This window comes from Lissotriton helveticus, chromosome 2_1 (assembly GCF_964261635.1).
Source record: "Lissotriton helveticus chromosome 2_1, aLisHel1.1, whole genome shotgun sequence".
NCBI classification, from domain to species: Eukaryota; Metazoa; Chordata; class Amphibia; order Caudata; family Salamandridae; genus Lissotriton; species Lissotriton helveticus.
The window spans coordinates 461516893-461544149 of record NC_136059.1 but is presented as its reverse complement, the minus strand read 5'-3'; the positions used below and the strand labels follow the sequence as shown (position 1 = coordinate 461544149).

Genomic DNA, 27257 nt, shown 5'->3' with positions numbered 1-27257 from the left:
TTTACCCCGAAATAGGCATTCCCACTCTGCTGTAGCCCGGTATTCAGTAAGCAGTTCTCTTATGTTTGCCATTGCAGAGTTCGCGTTTGTTGTTCGTGCATTTGCTTCTTGTTCTTTAAGTTTTATTTCTAATTGGGACTGGGTCTCTCTGGTGTCCCTTTGAATGCCCCCCTGCTTTGGCTATACGTATCCCTCTTACAGAGACTTTCAGCGCATCCCAGACGGTGGCCAATGAGGGTACTGAATCTATAGTAATTCTGAAAATAATACAATTCTGTTTAAAATAAATAGGTCACAATTACTTCATTGGAGGAGTGTGAGCAAAAAGGGAATGCAATAGCCATCCTTGACACTGCTAAAGACCCAAGCATCTGGTACACATTTCACTCATTGATGGAAAAAAATTCTCAACCTGACTCCAAATCCAGGATAGCCATTTTTGTGATTGACCTTGATTCTAGGACATACTTGTTCAGGTTTTATTCTTAAACAAAGCCCCCCGACTACGGGCTTGTCACAAATGGGATGCTTCTCTTGAGCTCTTGCCTCTGCTGTTTTTGCAGAAAAGATTTCTTGTTTGAAAAGAGTTTCAAGGGTTTCAGAATGTTCTTTTCCTCTGCTGCCTTTTGAACAATTCCATTCAGCTCTGAGCCAAACAGTTTTGGTCCCGAGAACAGCAGTTTTTGAATGAGGGCTCTTTGTGCCGTGTCTAGCTCTTTGTGCAGTGTCTAATGCCATGTGTTACTATCTCTGCTTCTGATGAGGAAGCTGCTGCACAAAATCACCAAAAAACAAATCAAAGAGGAATCATGCTAGGGTCTTTATATTAGCAAGAATGGTTGATGAATCTCCATTTTCCCGCAGACAATCATATATCTACTGGAGGTCTTTCAGCATAATCAACGTAGCATAAGCCGCATACATGTTTGCTCTAGTGGCGCACTTGGAAGCCACCTTGTTTTTTTAAAACTTTTTATTGCATGAACAAAATCAAAAGCAACACAAACAGAAACTAAGAAGGTGCAGTGCACTTCAATGATGGAGTGCCGTCTCCATCATTCTCAACAATCTCATTACGATAATCCAGCAGTTGTCCTATCAATTCATAGGATTTACAATGCATTTGCGTGTCTCATACATTACGTCATACACAAAACATTACTTGGATCCGTGGTCTACTGACAGTGGGGGAGCGTCACTGAAAGATGTACATATCAACCCTCGGCTTACATTCCAAGGACCCAAGATTCTGGTCCATTTTTGTGGGCATCCTCTGCCTTCGTATATGACCCTCTCCTCCTGCATGCACCAATCCATATCGGTTTCCCAGTCCCTGAACCTTGGCTTGGCCACTCCTTTCTATGTTCTGGCTATATTGAGTTTTGAAACCATACAACCCAGGGAGACCCATAATCTTTCAGATCTCGACAGGTCAGTGGCCTCCCAGATATTGTGAAGACAGAGGCGGGTGAAACTTCGAGGGGTTTATGACAGGTTAAGAATAGCGCTAATGTGACCCTACCCCAGTAACCCTGAAGGGTTGGGCTCTCCCACCACTGGTGTTGGTAGGTGCCGGTGTGACCACATCCTCTGGGACAGACTGAAGAGCCCAGAACCCCCATCTTGACAAGCACCAAGCTGGTGTAATAGGCTCTATGTAACAGTTTAGGTTTGCTGAATTTAAAACGCTATCGGATCGCCACCTTGTGGGAAGAAGCCAGGGTCTCCTGCCAGTCTTCGTCACTAGTATCCCCTACATCATCCACCCATTTTGCATGAATTTTCCCTAGCGTATCTGGTGTGTTGTTAAGTATTTTGAGATATGTCAGTGAAATGGCTTTTTCCTGGAGGTAGTCGTCTAACAGTCTGTCCTCTGGAAGCCACCTTTTAAGCACAGTTTACATTTTAAGCATAGCCTCTAATTTTTTAACCACTATGTCTGGCAATGCAGTGTCCTCAGATGCTAAGGATAATACTGAAGCTTAAAGCCAAGTTTATATTGACCCTAGGTATTCGCAGAAACTGTCCTTCAAACTTTGAAGAGAGTATCTTTTATTAAGGAAGCGAGGAATGGATGTAATGTCAATGTCCTTCCACTCTTTTAGTATGATCTGTTTGATGACATCAAGTAAGGGAAAATCCTCTACTTGTGCCCCACTGTTTTGGGAAAAAACCCTCTTACACTTGGGCTTTCTCTTCAAATCCTAATACTTCCCTAATATGTCTGAAGAGGTCAAGAAGTGGCGAAACTTGAATGTATTTGTCTCTCTTGTCTCCATCTTGGTCCTCCTCCTGACTCAGGCTCAGTGAGGGCAGTATCTATTTCTTCTTTAATATGGGTCTGCAAGTCAGCCCTTGAAATTTGAAATATTTCTTCTTTCTGCACTTGCTCCTTGTTATTCTCCTTGGAGTTAGCTTTTCTCTCCTCTATAGCAATTTGGGGCCAGATGTAGGTAGCCAAATACCGGTCGGCAACGGCCGATTTCGGCCGTTACCGACCGGTATCTGGCTTTTGAGATGTAGGTGGGTCGGTATTTACAGAATCGGTATATTTACCGATTTTGTAAATCCATATGTAGGTGGCACTCCTAAGAGTGCCATAGGCCCTTAAGAGTCGGTATTTTACCACACAATCCTATTGTCTGGTAAAATACCGAATTCAGGTGTGCATGCACATCTGTGCATGCACACCTGTGCCATGTGACACACAGACATGCCCTTAGGGCATGTATGTGTGCCACATGTCACACAAACCTGTACTTGGAGTGCTAGAGGGTGTCAAAGTGACACCCCCTGCACCCTTGCAGGATTCGGTATTTACCGATTCTGTAAATACCGAATCGGTATTTCACATTGATTCCTATGGGCCTTGAAGCCCATAGGTAATCAATGTGAAATACCGATTCGGTATTTACAGAATCGGTAAATACCGACTGTTACTGAGGGCCGTATGTAGGTCGGTCGGTGACGGCCGAAAATCGGTATTTTCGGCCGTTACCGACCGGTAATCCTGAAATGGTATGTAGGGCCCTGAATTTTACAGATTCGGTAAATTTACCGATCGGTAAATTTACCGAATCTGTAAAATACCGAATCGGTATTTTTACCGATTCGGTAAATATGAGATGTAGGTGGGACTCTTCTGAGTCCCACAAGCCGTACAGAATCGGTATTTTACCATCAAACCTATTTGATGGTAAAATACCGATTCCGGTGTGCATGCACATGTGTGCATGCACACCTGTGCCATATGACAGGCAGACCTGCCCTTAGGGCAGGCATGCCTGCCACATGGCACCCGAGCCTCTTTTGGGGGTGCCAGAGGGTGTCAAAGTGACACCCCCTGCACCCTTGTGTCAGTCGGTATTTACCGATTCGGTAAATACCGAATAGGTAATGCCCATTCATTCCTATGGGCTTCAAAGCCAATAGGAATGAATGGGCATTACCGGTCGGTATTTACCGAATCGGTAAATACAGATTTTTACCGATTCGGTAAAAGGAACATCTGGATGCTCCTACATGTCCCCCCTTCTCATTTACCGATTCTTATTTACCGAATCGGTAAAATTCGGTAAATAAGAATCAGTAAATGAGTCCTACCTACATCGGGCCCTGAATCGGTAAATTAAAAATGAAATTTACCTACATATGCCTCTTTCCTATTTACCTACTCTTAAATTCCGAATCGGTATGATTCGGTATTTAAGAGTCGGTAAATAGGAATTTCCTACATCTGGCCCCTGGTGAGTAAAAGAATGCGGCATTCCTTAATATTGGTTACCACTCTTGCCTCAACTCTCGCCCCGTGAGCGCTAAAAGCAAGAAGAGCACCACTTGCAGCCTCCCTCTGACGCCTGCAGTGGCTTTCAAATGGCCTGGCCACCAATGCTGAAGAGGCTTCCCGCCCTGCCCTAGCACATCAGCAGGTAACCCGTCTGCAGATGGTGCAAATGCACAGTTTCAACAAAGCGCTATACCTCACAACACCAGTACTGGTATAATTTCATATCTGCTTTCCACACAGAAAGCAAATATATATAAGTATATATAACAAAATAATTTTACAAAATTGCATGGCTTACCTCTGTTGGTAACAAAGAAATACAGGAGAAGGGGTGGGTGAAGGGACCTTCTTCTAAGGCTAAGCCATTTCACAACAATAGAAGAAGGACTTTAAATCTTGGTGATAAGCTCTGTCGGAGGCGGCGTCGAATCCTTAATTAAGCACTTGGATGTGGAGGACGAGGTGAGGGGTAATGTTTTTGTAATGACTAGGTATAGAATTTTTGGTACCCTTAACAAAGCAATATTTTGCCACCTTGATCCTTGGTAATTACACCGGGCCTCATTTATGTTTTTTTTTTTACCATAGAGTAGCGCAGCAGGACTGGCTGCTACGATTCCCTATGGCAAAAGAAAAGAGCAGGAATGCACTGTACCTATTAGATACGGCACCGTCCTTTTCCCCTGAGCCGGAGCACAATAGGTTACTGTGCGCCAATGCAGGCAATGTTGCACCAAGGTGCAAGGGTGCCTGCGTTGCAGGGATGATTATTTTTGCGCAGGAAGGAAACCTTCCAGCACAAAAACAATCACAAGAGACTTTTTCCTCTTTATATGTGTGCTGCAGAATGCTGCACACGTAGAAAGAATAAAAATAAGGAGAAATAAAGATATACCTCCTAGTTGTGCCTCCCTTATGCCTCCCCTGGAAAGGCATACGTTTTTGCCTCTGCCTCAGACTTACGAGTTCTCTTAAATCTTGAGCAGTGTCAAAAAGCCATGGATGTTGCTGGGAGTGCCCCCTGCAACACCCATAGAATGCCCCTTTCACATAGTTTTCTGTGTGAAAGGGTCGCATATATCTATAAGGCCATGAAAATCCACGTAATGTGGCTTTATGTGGCCTTATAAATATGCCAGTGGCACATTGCGTCACCTTCTTCCAAGCCATTTCACAACAATAGAAGAAGGACTTTAATTCTTGGTGATAAGCTCTGTCGGAGGCGGCGTCGAATCCTTAATTAAGCACTTGGATGTGGAGGACGAGGTGAGGGGTAATGTTTTTGTAATGACTAGGTATAGAATTTTTGGTACCCTTAACAAAGCAATATTTTGCCACCTTGATCCTTGGTAATTACACCGGGCCTCATTTATGTGTTTTTTTTTACCATAGAGTAGCGCAGCAGGACTGGCTGCTACGATTCCCTATGGCAAAAGAAAAGAGCAGGAATGCACTGTACCTATTAGATACGGCACCGTCCTTTTCCCCTGAGCCGGAGCACAATAGGTTACTGTGCGCCAATGCAGGCAACGTTGCACCATGGTGCAAGGGTGCCTGCGTTGCAGGGATGATTATTTTTGCGCAGGAAGGAAACCTTCCAGCACAAAAACAATCACAAGAGACTTTTTCCTCTTTCTATGTGTGCTGCAGAATGCTGCACACGTAGAAAGAATAAAAACAAGGAGAAATAAAGATATACCTCCTAGTTGTGCCTCCCTTATGCCTCCCCTGGAAAGGCATACGTTTTTGGCTCTGCCTCAGACTTACGAGTTCTCTTAAATCTTGAGCAGTGTCAAAAAGCCATGGATGTTGCTGGGAGTGCCCCCTGCAACACCCATAGAATGCCCCTTTCACATAGTTTTCTGTGTGAAAGGGGCGCATATATCTATAAGGCCATGAAAAGCCACGTAATGTGGCTTTATGTGGCCTTATAAATATGCCAGTGGCACATTGCGTCACCGGAACTTCAAAATGTTCAGGTGGCACAATAGTGCGGTAGGGCCTCATAAATAAGGACCACCATAGTTAACTCTTCAAGAGCAGTCTGGCACCATTCACAGGTGGTGCTTTATGTGCCGGGAATGGCCTTGCTATAGAAGCAGCCCTGATTTTAGACAAAAAAAATGACATTTTAAGATTTATATTGATTATCAAAATGTTTTTAGAATTGTTTAACTGTTTGAGTCATGATGTACTTACATCTTTGTTTTTTTCGGTCCTCAAGGTGACACAGTGGAAGAAGTCGACTTGAATGTTGTTTATCAAGCAGCTGCTAATGGAGATGTCAACACACTGACAGCAGTGATTCGTGAAGACCCTTCAATACTAGAATACTGCGATAGTGAAGGTAACTTTGTGATGTATACTGGCATGCAAAATGGGAAATTATTATACCATGCAGGCAAGAAGTGTGGCCTAGTCATATTTTCAGCTTCATCTGTGAGTGAATACAACGCCTTGTCAACGATAAGATTCTATAGCATGGCATCCCTGCACGTCGGGGGCTAGTCGGAAGAGAACTCAGCATTCCCATTAATCTGCAGGACAGATACCTGCAATACATTCTGTTGTTGTTTTTCAGTTTTATATTGCACAAACTCGACCACAAGATACTAGAGTGCTTTGCATGAGCACCAGTTTCTTTTCACAAGGTCACATACGTTTTTTAGGCACGGGGAAATTAAATGATTTTGCCCAGAATCCCAAGTTGTTCAGTCGATAACGGTACTCGGACCTGGTTCCCATTTCTAAAGTTGGCAGCTCATACTCAACCCTGGTTCCCAGTTCTAAAATAGGCAGCTCTGGCCGTAACACCACATCCTCTGCTTAAGAGAGAGGGTGTGCACAAGGTGTGAAAAAGCAGACTCCTGCATCCCCGTGCAGCGGGAGGGGCAATAATTCATTGGTCCCCAACCCTTTTAAGTCCCTCTCTATTTATCCCAATCCAAATCCAATGAATATCTGTGAGGGGGTCACAGTGGTCATAACTCAGTAGGGTGGGTAATAATAATCTGCTGATAGGGATTAGCTCTGGGAAGCCTCCAGGTAGCCATGCACTCTACATATCAACTAGATTAGATTAGAGGGGCCCGTATCACATTCTGCATAGGGGCCACATCATTTTGCGTTGCATCACTGATGTATGTTAATATGTCTATGTGTGGGTGTATATATATATATATATATATATATATATATATATGTAGCGGGCAGTCTTCAGCTATATTTCTGATTGCCATACAAGAGAACTCCCAATACACTGTGGGGCAGATTTATGTTAACTGGCGCATCCCCAGGGATGCGCCAGTTAACATGCGCCACAGTGCGCCACAGCTCCGCCACCCTTGGTGCGCCGCATTTATGATGCGGCGCACCATGGGGCAAAAACGGCACAGATGCGTGACGCATCTGTGCCGTAAAGGTGACGCATTGCTGGAGTTGCGTCGCAAGCGCAACGCAGCTCCAGCAAGGCTCGGGGGTGCCCCATCTCCACAATGTTGCGTCAAGACCTACGCCTGCTTCAAGCAGGCGCAGGCTTTTGACGCAGCATTGGCCTGAAAGTGACTGAGTGAAATCTTATAGATTTCACTCAGCCACTTTTGCGAGGCGCACCTGCCCCGGAACGCCCACCCTGCGCCGGAACGCCCACAAGCGGCGCAGGGCTTTACAACGTGACGCATCTGCCTAGATGCGTCACGTTGTAAATCGTTCGTAGGGATGCGCCACGTTTACGCCGCCTTGCGTGACGCAACAGCGGTGTAAACGTGGCGCAAGTGCCTCATAAATCTGCCCCTGTATCTCTGTGATGTCACACCCTTGGTCTAGTTTTTTTGCTCGATTTATGCTTTTGTTATTGGGACTGGGCCTATTGTATTCTTGCATTTCCGAATTTGTCGGGTCGGCCAATACCCACAGGACATTGTCCCCCTTCACCAAATATAACCACGACATGGAGAGTAATTCTGAATAACTCTTAACATCTCGGCCTCCTTTTCCCTTACGTTGTTTCTTTTGTATTATTTTCTTAGCACATTTCACCCTTTTTGTATACTCCCAAGTCATTATTTGTAATACACATCAGGATGAACAGTTCAAAGTGAAGACCCCAATACTTACTTTTTAAGGGTTCATTATTGCAGTAGTCGGATTTCACTGTTTGCCACAGCAATCTGAGACAGGTACATTTGTATCGAACACACAGTAATCAGGGGGCATTATAATGAAGATTGTGATGTTTTCCAATTCGTTACTGTTTTTTGAAATACACACTTAATAGTGGTCCATGCATTGGAGCATGGTTTATCTTCTTTTTTTGTGATTCATATACTATATGCATGTTTATATGTTATAAGTTCACACGTTCTCTGTGCATTTGTGCAGTCATATAATGGTTTCGTCAATACGAGACACAATGTTGCCAATTATTAAACGAGACGGTTGAATTTGTCTTCAATATCCGTATATATTGTACATCTGTATATATTGTACACAAGTATATATTCACATCGTACATTCCTACCACAATTCTGTTCCAATGACGATTTTATCATTGTATGATTTATTGCGAAACGGATGACGGACTAGGCAATTGATTTTTGGATGCCAGATGTAAAGTCTTCATTTCCCCCCCCCCCTTTTCCTGCTATTTATACATATGTGATTCACGAGTATCTGTTATTAATTAATTTTTTCAAGTTAATTCTGCTACATGCTTTGTAATTAGGACCCTGTTCATGTAGGTAACGTGCATTCAGTATCCGAAGTGCACGTGACAACAGCGAGTCTTTCACCAGTAGTTTTTTACTCAGATAGTATTTCATCTGTGTTCATCCATATTGTAGTTTCCTAGTCACATGATTATTTCACTTATGTATTTAAACCTGACAACTGAGAGACGCTGTTATGTGAGCAAGGCCACCTCGCTGGCCGAAACGCGTCATTTGTTCGATTAAATTGCACTTTATGGATCAATAAAAGGTTACTACGCACCTGAGTGGTAGTTGGATATATATATATATATATATATATATATATATATATATGTGTATATATATATAAATATATGTGTATATATATATATATATATATATGAACCCAATCCTGTGTTCACAATCCTTTCGAAAAACAGGCACCGACTCCGTGGGATTCAAATCAAGGGTCTTTATTTGCAAGAAAAAACTATCAGACGCGTTTCGGCGGACAGGTCCGCCTTGCTCACTACGTGGATATATATATATATATATATATATATATATATCCACGTCACACAAACTCCTTCTGGACCTCCGGGACCCTTGAAAGGTGGCGTGCACGCCAGCGGAGTAACCGGCAATTTAATATCCAAAATAAAGGGAAATTACAGCGCGCTCTCAGGACATCAAAAAAGACACATTTAAACCTGACAACTGAGCGACGCTGTTATGTGAGCAAGGCCACCTCGCTGGCCGAAACGCGTCATTTGTTCGATTAAATTGCACTTTATGGATCAGTAAAAGGTTGCTGCAGCCGGCAGTGATTTGAATCAATCCAAAAGTCCGCTTCTCTGTTTGGGGGTTCTACGCACCTGAGTGGTAGTTGGATATATATGTATATATACATTTAATTCTTGCACCGGGGGTGGCGGTCTCCGGGGCTGGGGGGGGCCTGAAAGCCCCCCGCATACATTAAAGCGAGCCCCGTGGGGTGGTGGTCCCCGCAGCTGGGGGGGCCTCAGAGTCCCCCAGTTACCATTTTAAAGCCCCAGGGAGTGGCGGTCCCCGGGGCTGCGGCGGGGGGGGCCCTGAGCCCCCTGCATATATTAAATTAGAGCCCTGGGGGGTGGCGGTCCCCACAGCAGTGTGGGGGGGATTGGGACCCTCCCCACTTTTATTTCAATAATGCCCCCGGGATTTGCCCCCCCCCCTCCCGGGGCAGATTTACATATTTTCCCCTGAGCAGGCCTAGGGGGTCAGCCCCGTTTTCACGTTTTGCGGCGTTTGTTTTTGTTTTCTTGTGCCTCGGTTCTACCGAGGCACAAGATGGCTGCCAATACTTCCTGATTTTGCCAGTTGTCAGCCAATGAGCATTCAGCCTGTGCACGGCAGGGTGCTTGTAGGCTGTGCGTAGGGTACGTGGATAGATAAGCGGATCCACCGCTCCCATAGATATATAAATGACGTTAACCGTAATTTTCTCAAAAACTACTGAACAGATTGACGCCAGATAAGCGAAAGGCACAAGTCGGAACTGAGGACTACCTCTCTGCCAAATTTGGTGTAATTCCGTTCAGCCGTCCTATGGGTCCTATGGGAAATTGCATGGGGAAGTGCGATGTAATATTTATTTATATATATATATATATATATATATATATATATATATATATACATATATATATATATATATATGTGTGTATTTATGCTACTGGGTAGTTATAGGTCAGCAGTTTCATTGGAAAAACAATTGTTGTGTTGTTAAGACCTTTGGCACCCTTTGAGGAATCTCCATGAAACCTTCCGACTAATTTGGGCATGGAAAGTGTTGGGGTGATATGTCAAGTGGGAGACAAGAAACACGCATTTACAACGTGTTGGTTTTGAAAACATATAAATAAATGGCATTGTCATTTACACTGGCAATAGCTGAGCAGTAGAGAGAAGTAGAGTAGTATTAGTGAGTAGTAGTTAGTAGAGAGTGAGTAGTAGAGTAATAGAGAGTACAGTTGTAGAGAGTAGATTAGTAGTGAGTTGTAGGCAGTAATAGAGAGTGAGTAGTATAGATTAGTAGAGAGTAGTATAGAGTGAGAGGGAGATAGTGTGTAGGAGATAGCGAGTAGTAGAAAGTAGTAGAGAGTGAGTAGTAGAGAGTAATGAAGAGTACTAGATAGTAATAGAGGGTAGTAGAGTGAGTAGTAGATAGATTAGTAGAGTGAGTAGTAGAGAATGATTAGTAAAATTGAGTAGAGATTAGATAGCAGTAGTTAGTGAGTACTAGAGAGTACTAAAGTGTAGTAGAGCGTAGTAGAGTAGTAGAGAGTGAGTAGCAGATAGTGGAGAGAGTATTTGAGTGAGTTGTGAGTAGTAGATATTAGAGAGTAGTTAGAGTGTGTAGTAGAGTGTGATTAGTAGAGAGTGAGTACTAGAGAGTGAATAGAGAGTACTAGAGAGTAGTAGAGAGTGAGTAGAGTGGAGTAGAGTTTGAGTAGCAGAGAGTATTAGTAGAGAGTAAGTAGTAGTTAGTAAAGTGTACTAGAGAGTAGTAGAGAGTGAGTAATAGAGAGTATTAGAGTGAGTAGTAATGAGTAAGTAGATAGTATATAGTGAGTAGTATAGAGTTGTAGTAGAGGGAGTAGTATAGTTATTTGAGAGTAGAGAGTAGTAGAGAGTGAGTAGTAGTGACTAGAGTAGAACGTGAGTAGTAGCGTGAGTAATAGTGAGTGAGTAGTAGAGAGTGCCTAGTAGAGGAGTAGAGTGGGTAGTAGAGTAGTAGAGTGAGTACTAGAGAGAAATAGTTATTAATAGAGAGTGAGAAGTAGTGAGTAACAGAGAGTTTTTGAGAGTACTAGAGTGAGTAGTAGTGAGTATAGTTAGTAGTAGAGAGTGAGAAGAGTAGTAGAGTGTGAGTATAAGACTAAGTAGGGAGTATTAGAGAGTTGTAGAATAAGTAGTAGAGTAGTAGAGTGAGTAGTAGAGTAATGAGAATAGTACCTATTGCATTTGCACACACACACACACACACACACACAGAGCCACACAGTAGAGCGGAGTTGTGTGAGTAGCAGAAAGTAGTAGTAAAGAGTTAGTAGTAGAGAGTAAGTAGTTGACAGTGAGTAGTTGAGTAGAGCGTGTGTAGTTGAGTTGTAGAATTAGTAGTAGAGAGTAATAGTTATTAGGTAGAGTAGTAGTGTATTAGAGTTGTAAAGAGTATTAGAGTGAGTAGTAGTGAGTATTGATAGTAGTAGTGAGTGAGAAGAGAGTAGTAGAGTGTGAGTAGTAGAGCGGGTAGGGATTATTATAGACTTGTGGACTAAGTAGTAGAGTAGTAGACTGAGTAGTAGCGTATTAGAGAGGGAGTAGTAAAGAGTGAGTAGTAAAGCGTGAGTAATAAAGAGAGATTATGAAAGTGATTTGTAAGGAGTAGTAAAGAGTGAGTAGTGGAGTAGTAGAGTGTTAGTAGTGTTAATAGAGTGTTAGTAGAGCGAGTATTAGAATGAGTAGTAGAGCGAGTACTAGTTAGTAGAGAGTACTACATTGAGTAGTAGTAGAGAGTGAGTAGAGTAGTAGAGTGAGTATCAGAGTCGTAAATATTTACTAGTGAATTAGAGTGTTGTAGAGTAAGTAGTACAGTAGTAGAGTGAGTAGTGACAGTAGTAGAGAGTGAGTAGTAGTGATTAATAAAGAGTGAAAGAGTGAGTAGTAAAGGGTGAGTACTCCATGCACACCACTCTAACATCACGACACGGGCTGCAGTCCACCGGAGAAAGAAAGACAAAAACACATTAGCAAACTAACATAGGCAACACGACTTACCTTAGATGTGCTAGCAGCCGCATACATACCAGGGAAAGCACTCCGTTTACGCCGCTCTAACATCACGACACGGGCTGCGGTCCACCTGGAAAAGAAAGACAAAAACACATTAGCAAACAAACATAGGCAACATGGCTTACCTTAGATCTGCTAGCAGCCGCATACATACCGGGGAAAGCACTCAGTGCACGCCGCTCTAACAACACAACACGGGCTGCGGTCCACCTGGAAAAGAAAGACAAAAACACATTAGCAAACAAACAAAGGCAACATGGCTTACCTTAGATCTGCTAGCAGCCACATACATTCCAGGAAAAGCCCTCCGTGCACGCTGCTCTAACATCACAACACGGGCTGCGGTCCACCTGGAAAAGAAAGACAAAAACACATTAGCAAACAAACATAGGCAACATGTCTTACCTTAGATGTGCTAGCAGCCGCATATATACCGGGGTAAGCACTCCGTGCACGCCGCTCTAACATCACGACACGGGCAGCAGTAAAACCTGAAAAAGAAAGTTAAAAACATATTTGCAAACAAACATAGGCAACATGGCTTACCTTAGATGTGCTAGCAGCCGCATACATACCGGGGACAGCACTCCGTGCACGCCGCTATGACATCACGACACGGGCTGCGGTCCACCTGGAAAAGAAAGACAAAAACACATTAGCAAACAAACAAAGGCAACATGGCTTACCTAAAATCTGCTATAATCGCTGCATACATCCCAGCAAGGAACACAGTTGTAAACAGGATAAAGTCAGCCTGTAAAAAAAAAACATTGAATAATGTAAACAGTAAACCAATAAAATAAAAAAACACTCAAAAACCGTGCACGCCGCTCTAACATCACGACACGGTTTCGGTCCACCTGGAAAATAAAGACAAAAACCCATTAGCAAACAAACATAGGCAACATGGCTTACCTTAGATCTGCTAGCAGCCACATACATACCGGGGAAAGCACTCCGTGCACGCCGCTCTAACATCACGACACGGGCTGTGGTCCACCGGGAAAAGAAAGACAAAAACACATTAGCAAACAAACAAAGGCAACATGGCTTACCTTATATCTGCTAGCAGCCGCATACATACCGGGGAAAGCACTCCGTACACGCCGCTCTAACATCACGATACAGGCTGCGGTCCACCTGGAAAAGAAAGACAAAAACCCATTAGCAAACAAACATAGGCAAAATGGCTTACCTTAGATGTGCTGGCAGCCGCATACATACCGGAAAAAGCACTCCGTGCTCGCCGCTCTAACATCACGACACAGGCTGCTGTAAAACCTGGGAAAGAAAGACAAAAATACATTAGCAAACAAACATAGGCAACATGGCTTACCTTAGATCTGCTAGCAGCTGCATACATACCGGGGAAAATCACTCAGTGCAGGCCGCTCTAACATCACCACACAGGTTGCGGTCCACCTTGAAAAGAAAGACAAAAACACATTAGCAAACAAACAAAGGACCCTTCGGGATGTGGTCCCTAGGTCCTAGTGAGTCTCAGGAAAGGGGCTACATGGCCCCTCCCCTTTAATAATAAAAGCCCCTGGGGAATGGGGTCCCAGGGCCAGGCTCTGTGGCCAACCCCCTGCCTTGCACTGCTGATGTTGTGTGCAGTATGGGGTTGGCGGTCCTTGGGGGTTGGCCACAGGTGCAGACAGTCTTTTTGGCCAATCAACCCCCACGGCCAAAGGCCATGTGCAACGTTAGGTTGGCTGCATGCGGTGAGTTGGCTGCAGGCGCTGTTGCCAACCCCTCACGTGAACCATCAAAGGCCCTGTGCAGTTGTCTGCCTTTATGAGAGTTGGGCACAGGGCCTCACCGCAGGCTTTCAGCCGTGCACAGCTAGGGGTTGACTGCATGTGGAGAGTTGAATTTACATCTGGTGATTCAATATTACTTTATTTAAAAAAAAGCCAAGAAATTCACTAAAAAAACAAATGTTAAAGTAACATTATAGTTAATTGTGATAAAAAGATGTTTTTTTTTTGTTTTTTTTAAACCTTAGAAATTCCCTGAAAAAAACCAAGGCTAAAGTAACATTTCAGTTAGGTGAATTTGTCAGTGACAGAGTTAAAGTTTTGATCTAAAAAACCCACAGAACTTCAGCAGTTAAAGTTAGGAGAGAGCCCCCACCTTGCACTGCTCATGACCTTACATATTACATCACTCATGACATGTTCTATGACATCACTGATGCCATCCCAAATGGCATCACTGATGACATCATACAAGCTTCTTTTGTACACATTGCTCTATAAACGGGTATAGCTTAAGAGCTCTGAAAGTAAGTGCAAAATAGCTCACAAGAATATGAGGCAGCATCAATGGCATCACAGAAACAACTCCCCTAGGTGTAGAATGCATTGGTTATGTGCCAAATTAACCCTATACCATACACTTACAGGTAGCATAGTTCACATTAACAATAAACCACAGATATATGGGAAACCCTCATTGCATACGGTGTTCAATTTGTATACGAACTGTTCAGAGAAAGTCAAGTTCTTAAAAATACTGAACGTCTGTTCCAAAATGAGCGCCCCATTATGGACAGCTTTTATCTGTATCAAACCCGTGACAGTCACCAAGCCTACATTGCGAAATGAAGTTGATATGTGTAGAGAAGTGGGGCTCAATGGTTAGAGCGGCAGACCCTGATGCAGAGGTCTGGCTGGGACCAGGGTTCAATTCCCGCCTCGGCGGGTCTCGGGCTCAAATTCCTCGGACCTGATAATTCTCGCCTCGGTGCCTATTCTAGTCATGAGTCCCACTCTGCACCTCTGGGCAATAGCTTGCTTTATCTCTACAACGGCCCCAACAACGCTGAGGATGCCTGACTTCACCTTGGGGGTGCCCAGGAGTGGGCTCCTCACAGGGAAAGGCCAGGAAGGGTTCCTCGGCGGTATTCGTACAAGCGCCGAGATGCCTACGGGTAGTCGTGCGCTATACAAGTGCGTAATCATCATCATAAACAATATTCACTCTACGAAGAGAGTGAACCCTGTACCACACTGTTTGCAGTCAGTGAAACTCATGAGAAATACACTACAGAGTACTAAAAAGTACAGTGTACACTTTATGCAACACTTGGCAAAAAAGACAATACTCGCTTAAAATAAGCAACGTCCGAAGGTGCTAAAGATTATACTACCTGCAACCTTCATACTGTGGTGAAAACTTGACAGATAGCCCATTTTCTGGAACAAAACGAGCCTGTATACATAGCTGAATACCTGGTGCATGCAGTGTTTTATGTTACATAGAAATTGTCATGCTGAGACAATTCTGTCTAATACCCCAAGCCTGATTACAATACTTAGGACTAGATTACGAGTTTGGTGGTCCATAGGACTGCCAAACCCATGGTGGCGTGGCTGTCACCGCCGTACCGGAGGTCCGACCTCCAAATTACAACTTTGGCGGTTGGACCTCAATAAGAACTTGGGGGTCAAAATTGACAACAGCCTATCGCTTAAGTCCCAGATCCTTGGACTAACTGGCACTTGCTATGGTCTTCTCAAAATGTTATGCAAGTTCCTTCCCCTGCTCTCGCTTGCGCATAGGAAGACTACGGTCCAGGCTCTAATTTGTTCTAGGCTGGACTACTCAAATGTTTTATACTTAGGTCTTCTGGACTATCTACTACAAAAACTTCAGGTGGTCCAAAACTCGGCGGCACGGGCGATTTTTGGGTTACCTCGTCGAGAGAGAGCTTCGGATCTCCTACACTCCCTACACTGGCTCCCTATTCGGAAGCGGATTGTTTTTAAAACACTTACGCAGGCGCATAAGGCACTCCATGCTGTGGGAGCTGAATATATTCAGAAACGTCTTGCTTTCTACAAACCAACTAGATCCCTTAGATCGGAATCTCTTGGTCTTGCCATTGTCCCTGCTGTTAGGAAAGCAAGGGTAGGGGGACGCTCTTTTAAACGTCTGGCTCCCCAGCTCTGGAACACCCTCCCTCTGTCGCTCCGCTGTACTCCGAACTTGCTGGCCTTCAGAAAGGGTCTGAAGACGTTGCTCTATGGACAGTGATCCGCTTGCTTCTTCTCTATTTTCTGCCTTGCCCTCTGTAGTCTGCTGTGGGTTAGAAAGCGCCGGGACACTCCTTGGAGTAGCCGAGCGCTATATAAGACACCCATAACATTAACATTAACAATAGGACCGCTGAAACCGCCAGGAATCTGGGATCCCTGGCGGTGACATGGTGGTGTGAGGCTGCAATATGTTTGGCGTGGCCGCTGGGGCCCCACCAAGCATATTGCGAGTTTCCTCACTGTCAGCGATCTCATGGCGTTGCTAGTGAGGAAACTAAGGGGGCCTTACTGGTCCCCCTGGTGCCTCTGATCATGGGGGGGGGGCACATGGCGTGCCCCCCTGTTTGCCTACAAGCCCAGTTCCTGCACGGCGTGGACTTAGCAGTCTGTGCCATGGAGGAACTTGCTTTGGCGTTCCCAATGCATTGCCTTTGAGGCACTGGCATGGGAAGGCCAAAGGACCGCTTGCCGAATAATGAGAAAACTCATAATCTGGCAGGCGGGTGGCGTTCGAGTTTTGTGGTCCGAGAGTGGGGCAGTGGTGTGCCGCCCCACTCCCGCACTACTAAAGTTATAATCAGGCCCTTAGTATGTATTATGTAGAATATTTGCCCTGTTGCAAACCTTCCCTGCAGAGCCTCAAAACGTGTGTGGAATATAATGGGCACAAGTTGTCAACTGTCACCTGCACACTGAGCTACTCTTCAATGCAAACATTGATAACATGTTCAATACCTCTATACACCTATGATGCATCAGAAGCACATGTGTTTTCAAAACTCTTACACCCATTACCTAGACCCAGGCTGTACTAAATTAGGTAGAAATGTTTTATGGTAGTTACCTGCCCCTATGTAAACTATAAACCAAACTAGCATACTCTTTGGATCATGTCATGATTGATGTAATTTGAGATATCAATAGTGATGTCATAAATGATGTCATAGAACATATTATGAGTGATGTAATATGGAAGCAGTGCTTGGCAGGGCGCAAGTTATAGTTAACTCTGCTAACTATAATTGGTGAATATCAATGTTTTTTTTTTAGTTGAAAACGTTAATGTTGTCACAGACAAATTCACCTCACTGTAATATAACATTTACCTTTGTTTTTTTCAATTAATATATACATGCATGCATCAGCGGTCCCGTCCCCACTGGGTTGTTATATTTAGTTTTGTGTTTCCAGGAGAAATTCCTTTTTTAGGTCTCGGCTAGAAGCGCGCGAAGCGCGTTCTCACCAGAACTATAGCAGTCGGCTCAGCCGACAACGAGGGGAGTCAGGAGCTGGCCACGCGCACATTAAGAAGCATTGCAGAGTCGGATTCCGACGCGCGCCTTGGGATTGGGTCGCGCGCGTCGGAATCCGATCTGCCATGCGCCTTGGGATTAGGTCGCGCGCGTGAGCTTCTACCGAGACAGCTCACCTCGTGCGGCTCGTAGGTTTCGGTTTCGTTTTGCTCGTGTGTGTGGCCGGCTGGCATTCCCGAGCCGTGGAATGGAAGGAGCAGCCCAGAAACGCACTGTCTGCACTTAGAAGCAGTGCGCTTTACCTCACCCTGAGTCCCAGGGCTTGGGAGGGGACGACTGGCTTTTTCTCTCCCTCCATGCAAATCTCATTACTGTGGCGGACCTGCAGAGGCAGGCGTGGGGAAGGTCGACATCCAGAGTCGGGATGTGAGCCACCCCCAGCGGCCCAGAGAGCGAGGCAGATGCTGCGGAGACCAGCCGAGGTAAGGCGCGGGCAGGGTCCGGGGTCCCGTGTACCAGGGAGGAGGCCGGGCCCCGGGGGTCTGAACGGCCGCCCACACCGGGGGCCCTCCAGTCTATAGAAGGCGGGGCCCTGTCTCCAAGCCGGCACTCGGGGGCCACAGAGTGTGAAGCCGGGCTCATTTGAAAACTATCAGCTGGCTTATGGACCCAAGGGCCCCACCCACCTCATCCTACCCCCCAACCCCATCCTACCCAAGCTATGTTGTAGTGCACGAGGGCAATCTGTGTATTGTGAAGTCGACAGAACGACAGCTGTCAATAAATAAAGATATGGGTCCTGCTCGCTGATGGGACAAAGGAACAGGTGAAGAACGGGAAGCGCGCAGAGTGGGTAATGCTGATAAAATGTTAGAAGAATCGGGGACCTAGCAAAGACCGAGCAGGGCTGTAGAGGAAGGGAGAAGGAGTGTGTTAGTCAATTCCCGCAATATTAGTTGAGCAGCAACGGCACAAGGGGCCTCTGAGGATGGGGGACTGCTGGGGGGTCTTGGTTTGCTGGCATGGGACGGTGAGGTCGAACAGGGGCTGGTAGTGGTTTGTGTTCGGGGCGGTATAGGTGCAAGGGGGGGGTGGGAGGCATGCGAGGAATGCAGGGTCTTGTAGCTGGTATGGCGGCGCTGACTGAGGGCTGGAGGTCTCTTGGCGCACTCGGGCAGAGGGACACCGCGTAGCTGACAATGGGGCAGATCCACGTCTGTCTTTGTCCTGATGCGGGGGGGGGGCTCGCAATTAATGGTAACAAAGGTTTCGGTAAAATAAGTGCGGGACGAGGCGGCGTCTGTCGGGACAGTGGCGCGTGGCGTAATGGGGGCAGAGGTGCCACGGTGCTCAACGCAACATCAATAGCAGCGGAGAGGTGGGGGGGCAATGAAAAGGAGATCAGGGGCGAAGGATGGGTTTGGCGGGCACACAGGAAGACCTGGGGCGCAGGGAGGGGTGCACGGGTAGGGTTGGCTGGTTGCAGATGGTTGGGGGCTCAGCTCTGGGTTTGGATGCAGGGATGGGGCCGTCAGCACAGGTTGTGGCTTGGCAGGACAGTGCAGGCGTGTCTTCCACGGGGCGGATGGGTGGCGCTCAGGGCACCTGAAGGAACCGGCTGCAGCACGCATGGTGGAACGGCAAAGGAATAACGGGGGGGAGCAAGGACACGAAGTGGGTGAAGGGTACTGCTGGCCTGGTGGTGGCGGGTGTCAATTCGGGGTGGGCATGCTGGGCACGAAAGAAAGATGGGCTGGCAAGAGATGGGTGGAGAGGTGCGCAGTCTGCGGCGGTGGACAGGAACGTTTCTACAGAAGGCTTCTTGATATGTCCAGGCAAGATCGCACACTTATTATTATTTAATTTTTTTAAACTTTGACTGGTGCCAAAAACCCCGCTGGTATTGGTCTCCAGAAGGCACCAGGCTCCCAAAGTGAAATCCGTATCCTAATACGAGCATACAAGAGGATTTGATCCCAGCCCCGTGCCCCTAATCCCCCAGATCAACAAATCTGTAGCAGAATACACAAATATAGTCTGCCTATCCTCATTCAGGAATTAATGTATGCTAATCCTGAGCCAAGAGTACTTGTGTGAGAGGTACACTGTAGCCATCAAGAGCGCTCAGGGGCACCACTCCGGGGCACCACCACATCACTCGGGGACACCACCACATCACTCGGGGACACCACCATATCACTCGGGGACACCACCACCTCACTCGGGGACACCACCACTCATCACTCGGGGACACCACCATTCATCAATCGGGGACACCACCACTCATCACTCGGGGACACCACCCCTCATCACTCGGGGGCACCGCCACATCACACAGGGGCACCACCACATCACTCAGGGGCACCACCACATCACTCAGGGGCACCACCACATCATTCAGGGGCACCACCACATCACTCGGGGGCACCACCACATCATTTGGGGACACCACCACATCACTCTGGAACACCACCACATTACTCAGGGCCTCAGGGGCACCACTCGGGGGTACCACCACATCACTCAGGGGCACCACCACATCACTGAGGGGCACCACCACATCACTCAGGGGACCACCACATCACTCGGGGACACCACCGCATCACTCTGGGACACCACCGCATCACTAGGGGACACCACCGCATTACTCGGGGACACCACCGCATTACTCGGGGACACCACCGCATTACTCGGGGACACCACCACATCAGTCGGGAACACCACCACATCAGTCGGGGACACCACCACATCACTCTGGGACACCACAAATAAAACAATTACAGTTAATTGCGTTTGTGCCTGGGTGTTAATGGATTTTATTGTCTATGGCCTGGCAGCCCCATTCCTAAAAGGAGATGGTGAATGGTCTTTTCTTTTTGCACATTATTTATGGTCTGGTGGACGTGGTACAGGTAGGCTTTTTTTTAATTTATTTATTAGTTTTCACTTTTATATGGCGCAAACTTTAAATCAGCATGCTTATAACAAGCAAGACTAGCACTCTATATGACTGCCAACGTTGTTTAGCATAAGCAACAGCTAACCATTCAGAAACAATGTTTATATACCAATTGCAAATTAAAGAAAAAAATTAATGCAAAGCATTGTCATTTACAATGCCAGTAACACAAACTTTAATGCTGCGAGACCTAATGCATTGCAAATGCTTGTTTGTTTTGCTAATAACTTTGGTGCCATTTGATGAAACTTCACAAACTACTTTCCTTATGGAAAGTTTTGGGGTGACCGTCAAGTGGGGACTGCGAAAAATAGGGGGTCCCAAAACACAAAATCCCCATACATTTTACCTATACTTTTTTTAATAGACTTTTTTTCCCTTGGCCGCCCTTGATTAATGAGCGCTCTAGTTGACTGGTTGCAACATGAAAGAAAACACTCAAAATCCCCTTAAATTTTTTTGAATTTGCAGGAAGCTAGATCTTGGTCCAGAAAGCATACTTTTTGTCATTTGGTGTAAATCTGTTCTGTAGTTTTTGAGAAATTAAAGATCAATGGGCAGATTTATGAGACCCTTGCGCCACGTTTACGCCGCTGTTGCGTCACGCAAGGCGGCGTAAACGTGGCGCATCCCTACGAACGATTTACAACGTGACGCATCTAGGCAGATGAGTCACGTTGTAAAGCCCTGCGCCGCTTGTGGGCGTTCCGGCACAGGGTGGGCGTTCCGGGGCATGTGCGCCTCGCAAAAGTGACTGAGTGAAATCTATAAGATTTCACTCAGTCACTTTCAGGCCAATGCTGCGTCAAAAGCCTGCGCCTGCTTGAAGCAGGCGTAGGTCTTGACGCAGCATTGTTAAGATGGGGCACCCCCGAGCCTTGCTGGAGCTACGTCGCGCTTGCGACGCAACTCCAGCAATGCGCCACCTTTACGGCACAGATGCGTCACGCATCTGTGCCGTTTTTGCCCCATGGTGCGCCGCATTGTAAATGCGGCGCACCATGGGTGGCGGAGCTGTGGCGCACTGTGGCGCACATTAACTGGCGCATCCCTGGGGATGCGCCAGTTAACATAAATCTGCCCCCAAATATATTTGTATATCTGGATGGTTGGGTTCAAACCCAGCTTTAAAAAATAGAGCGTTCTGATTGGCCCAGGGGCCTTTTTATTCCTTGGACCTCCTCACTCTTATAGGAGTTCACTCCTGTGGGAGCGAGCAATATGATTGGCTGGCCATAACATGAAAGAAAATGTTGCTGCAGCCATTACAGGACTCGGGAACTTAGTTCCCTGTCCTGAGAATGTTTACCAAAAAATGAGATAAAAGGGGTCAAGCCTAGGTATACCTTACCCCCTAATCCTTGAGAGAGTGTCCCGGGGCCAAAAAAATAAAAGGTTTCTTTATGCCGTGATCCTTCTGGACTCCCACGGTATGACTGTGGTACCCCAGTGGGATTGTGTGATTTAAAAAAAGCAAAACGGTATTCTTTTTCATTAATAGTCCCATGAAGTGGTGCCAGGGCCTGGAGGTCTTCCTTGTGAAATATTTGGGGAGTGGGTGTGAGTGGGGCCTCCCTCCCTAAGCATCACTTGTGCCCCAGGGACTCAAGGCTCGAATGTACATTAAAGAGGCGGGGTAATGTGGCCCCTTCTCCCTGGGCCACTAGTAAGCAGCAGGGACCCCACCACCTGGGCTCAAATACTAAATACATGTGAGGGAGGCATGCAGCCCCCCTTCATGATTTGCTATTAGAGACCCCATCTTTTGGGCCTATTTGTAAAATATAGGAGAGAGGGCCTGCGACCCCGCCTTATTGAGCCACTCCTGGGGCCCCGGGCCAAATGCTTAATACAAGGGAGAGGAGCCGTGGGTGGGCCGAAGGACTTCCAACTCCAGGAACCAATAGCCTTTAAAAAAAGGGAAGGGAGTCCGGCCCCCCTCCCAATGCAGGTACCCGCCGTAGGGACCCCATCCTCCAGGGTGCGATACTACACAGGGTCCCGGGAAGCCTACCCCCGGGAAACTGGGGTTCCCTGCTCGAGAGAGTGCGGGCATCCACTGCCTGCACTCTCCCAAGGCATGGAAGTCAACTTTGCTCCCGCCCTGACTCGAGCTGCCCGGCCGCTGGGTTCCCCCTGCGATCCTCAACAACTTGCCTACATAGTGGGTGCCGCAGGTAGGTTCTGTTGAAAGTAAAAAGCAAACAAGCGAGTCATTCAAAGTATACGAATTTGAGGATAAGAAATGAATTGTTTGTCTAATTAGTGACAAATAGAATGAAACTTAATATATACATAGGTATAAGAATTTCAAATTAATTCATCTGGCGTAACAAGCATATTCAAATGAATCAATCTAAATAACCAATCGTATACACTGAATTAGATCATTACAACAAATTAATTCTACATCAACATAATCAAGGGGTACACTACAGAAAATAAACTAACATGCATCAAAAGAATAATTAAACAAGCATTTGCAATGCAATAGGTCTCGCATTATTAAAGTTTGAGCTATTGGCATTTCTAAATAATGCAACACCAATAGCTTTTTTTGCAGTTGGTGTTGCAATATTTAGCAATGCCAATAGCTCAAACTTAATTAACCCAAGACCTATTGCATTGTAAATGCTTGTTTATGTCTGGCATTACCAAGGCTTACATGCCAGTCCTTCACAAAAAGTGCATTAGGGAAACGGGGTAGGAGCAGCTACCTTAAAAAGGGAGGTCACTACAGCATTATTTTCGAGGGCTTTGTGCCAAGGGACCGGGAATTCCAGATGCCATAGTCAGCAGCTGCTCCATCATCAAGTAAACCATCTCCCCCCACTCTATGAGGTGCGGGAAGCCAAAGGTGGATGATCCAGACCTATTTCTAGCAGGTGTTCTGCCAGGGCACTTTTAGAGGATTTTCAATTACTACCTACCTATAAATGAGGCCCACGGTCTCACAAACCTGCAAACTTTTAAGAAGGGAAGCTTGTTTTGACTGTATCGGCAGTCAGACTTTTCATATTTAGAATGGTCAATGAGATTTCTGTCCCAACTTCCATCAGAGCTTACCCATGTGCACAATCTCCACCTTTGTCTTGTTTCAGAATCCACTGATGATACAGGCTTCAGATACAGAACTGAGTGCTCCCTCGAGCTTGCCATGGACAATGCATAAACGTGCCTCTCATTCTGAACACTGAGTTACAACAGGCCATGCCTTCTCACAGCACTCTAGTGGAACCAAGCGCATATGAACAATGAGGCTGATAGCAGAGTCCAGTAGATAAACCAAAAAGTATCAAGGCCTTTTCTTGACTCTCAGAAGCTCATGGTCACCTGCTGGGTGAGCAAGTAGAAAGCTTATCCACAATCTCCAATCGGCTCCTACATTCCTGAACCAAACCACATAGTTAAACTCTCATGTGATGCTGACAGATCTACCCGATGATTGGTCCTTCATGAAAAGTCATCCACCAATCCGGTAAAGTTGACTCATTACCAGGACCACTAGACGTTTCTGAAAGAAATTTTTTAAACATTACTCTGCTCAAAGGCAGACCCTATGCACAGGTTAACTGTTGACCTTTCAGTAGCAGATTGCTGCATTCAGGTGTTAAACTCTTACTTATATGAAGCAACTTTCCCCAAGCCAGGATCGATTGGATACAAAATAATGAAATAATACTATAACAGACAGTGTCACATTATGTTGCATAATCTGGCTTTTGTAGACACATAATTTTGTGAAGACAGCTACAAACTGGCCCTCTACTGTCATACAATGTCAGTGGGCCTGACTTCTCTTAACCACATTACACCTAGACCTTATGCTACGAAGACATGTGTTCCTTGTATACAGCTCTCAAAATGAGGCTGACAATCGTCTCCATGAGAGTGATAGAAGGGACGTGGTTTGGAGCAGGCTCCATTGAGCGTACAAGGAGGACCTTTTCAAGAAGGCAACACATCCCATCAGTGTATGCATATGCTGAAGGAGTTTGGTCATCAAATAACTGTTATTCACACTACAGTAAAACATTCCCAGATTAGTATAGCTAGAAGATGGGTACTTACTCGAAGCCTTTATTTCCTGATAGTCATTCCAGATAGTGGATAAATATTACTGCATCCTTGTTTCAGTCACATCATCAGTAATCAACACCCATCTGTGTGTGAAGCATTTCTCTCAAGATGACAGCAGGGCGAAGTACCAAAGAGAAATACTGCATTCGTTCCCTTCACCTGTATATAGAATCGGATTCTCTAAACCGAGAGATCCTTTCTAATCATTACAAGTAACCTGGCTCATTTTGAGTATAGTTGGAAATGGAGAATCCTAGACCACAATCATGAAGCATCTGACAGTGCCTAGCGGAAGCCATGAACATGAGGAGGGTTGGCACAACTAGCCAAGTGTATGCCTTTATGCTTGACAGCAGTGCACCGACTTAGCATAGAAGCAGAGTGAACTCTATGAGGGATATAAAGTATAAAAGGAGGCTATAGGAGAAGCAGTTTGGTTATCCCTGCTGAATGTGAAGGCCCGTTACTGGGAGATGTTATCTGACCCTTCAGATTCTAATGAAGCAGCCTGTAAAAGCCTCAGTGTTTGAGGAGACTTGCACCACTTATGTATACAGGCAGCAGATGTGTTCCCAGTAAAAAGAGATGTCAGTTTCTTCAAACCACTTGCAGGCATCACTTCCTAGTACAGAAGGAAGAACTGGAGTACTTTCTGTAATGTGTTAAAGAGCTGAGGCGGGTTACACTGGTGGACACGGAGGAAGGAAGAAGTCTTAACAGAACTTTATTTAGGCCATTTGGGGAGGAGGGCATTTACCTCAAGAAATCTTTTGTTGACTCCGGCAGGACAGCCTGCTATGCTTAGAGGCACTGCTGGGGAGACAAGGTACTTATTCTGAAATTCAGAGGGGTCTGTTCACGACCTGCATTTTGTAGTATGTTAAGTAGTAATACAGGAGTAGTACCCACTTACTACAAAATGCTATTCACAAACCGATGCACCACCGTCACTCCTATCTTTCCTATGTGGAGCTCAATGCCAAGTGGAGGAGATCTCCACCCATAAGCCTACGTTTTAGTTGTAATGTGGGAACAAGGGAGATTGGCAGGAAAATGGGGAATATTATTTACAAAATGAGAGGGGTTTAGGGAAAGTAAGGAGAGGTTTAGGGAGGAACAGCTTTTGTGAAACATTCTCGGCACTGTCTGACATTTTTCTACCTGCAACGCTTAAATAAACAATACAGCATATACATATGCAGACTGTGAAATGTCACAGGCAGAAACACCAAGGAGAAGAGGTCTGCGGCGCACCCTCGTATACAAAAAAAAGAGACACAGGAGCCAAACACCATCGAAAGTGAAAAAGGCAGACTGGGAAAGCTTGCATTCAATAATAGCAGTGCACGATCTGCTCAAATAAAGCTGACACTACTCTTCCAAATAAAAACGGAAGAACTGCACAGCAAAAACAAACAAGAATGAAACTAACCGGACTCCGGAGGTTTGGGGGGAGGTGGGGTCTTGCTGCTCCGGGGTTTTTCACTGCTCAGTGCGGTGCCTCGCTCCTACCTCAGACGCAGCTTCCCCCTGACGGTCTCGGACCTGTCCCCAGTGGCCGGCTGTGGAATTGCAGCCCCTGCGCCAGCAGCAGCACGCGTTCGGAGCCAGGAAGGGAGCACGCGCACGCTGACAATCTGCGCGTTCACAGACCACAATCTGCGCGTGGCCCAGTCTGTACTCCCTTGCAAGCCGTCACGGTGACAATACATTTTGCTGGTGGGAGCGCTTCGCGCTCCAACACCAGCGAGCCCTAAAAAAGACCGCTGCTATTGGGATTCCTGGAAGCAAAGACAACAGAAAATTAAAAACAGGCAATTTACCAAGCAACACCTACCATCTAGAACTTTCCAGCCTCATACATACACTGCTCTAGGCCTCTTTTTCTCATTAAAACTGAAAGAAATTCCCTTTAAATCACTCTATCCCAAAAACGTAGGAGACCAATTCCCACTCCCCTTCTAGTCCAATGTCATCTTCTCTGCAAGTGTCACCTCCCGGGTAGGTTTGCCACTATAGGTATTTACATGAACTCTTGCTGGCTAGGTTATCAGTTGTTGCCCAGCATCCTGCTGAACCTGTTTCATGATCTGCACTATATACACAACCCTAACCAAATAATTATATTTAACAGAAAATGTGCATTACAGATTCAGAGATCTTTTAAAGCTAAGATACAGCTGAATTGATAGAAAATGTTGTCTTCTCCCTAATGTTCTATGGGGATGACACTCAAATTATCCTCTTGGTGTGGAGGAGTCCAAACACTACTAATTTACTTGCCTGTCTAGCCTCTGAAGCTGATTGGATATGCTGTAAGTCATTAAAATTAATGAGGACAAAACTGAATAACTCATTTGGTTTGCTTTCCATCTCGAAGAATCCCCATTGGTGGCTGACAGAGTGAGGTACTCACCTGACCCCCTTTACTTGTGCAGAAAATGACCTAGACACTCAACACACCTTTGAGAGACACAATGATGTGGTGTTGGTGTCCTGTTTTTTCTATCTACGGATGATCAGCAAAGTCCTCCTTTCTTGCCAATGGAAGTCCGTTGCGCAGTGGTTCAGGCAAAATTTTTATCTTGGTTATATTACTTTAATGCTTTCTAT

The 27257-nt window shown here is 45.8% G+C and overlaps 1 protein-coding gene across 1 annotated transcript in view; it reads left to right on the top strand.

Moving 5' to 3' along the window:
- The first annotated feature begins 5213 nt into the window (after positions 1 to 5213).
- The window catches only part of ANKRD55 (ankyrin repeat domain 55), a 747192-nt gene continuing 725148 nt past the window's right edge, over positions 5214 to 27257 (top strand). The window contains exons 1-2 of the mRNA XM_078677760.1: positions 5214 to 5313; positions 6012 to 6134. Of these exons, the coding sequence (XP_078533886.1) occupies positions 5214 to 5313; positions 6012 to 6134 (223 nt within the window). The remainder of the gene's footprint in view (positions 5314 to 6011; positions 6135 to 27257) is intronic.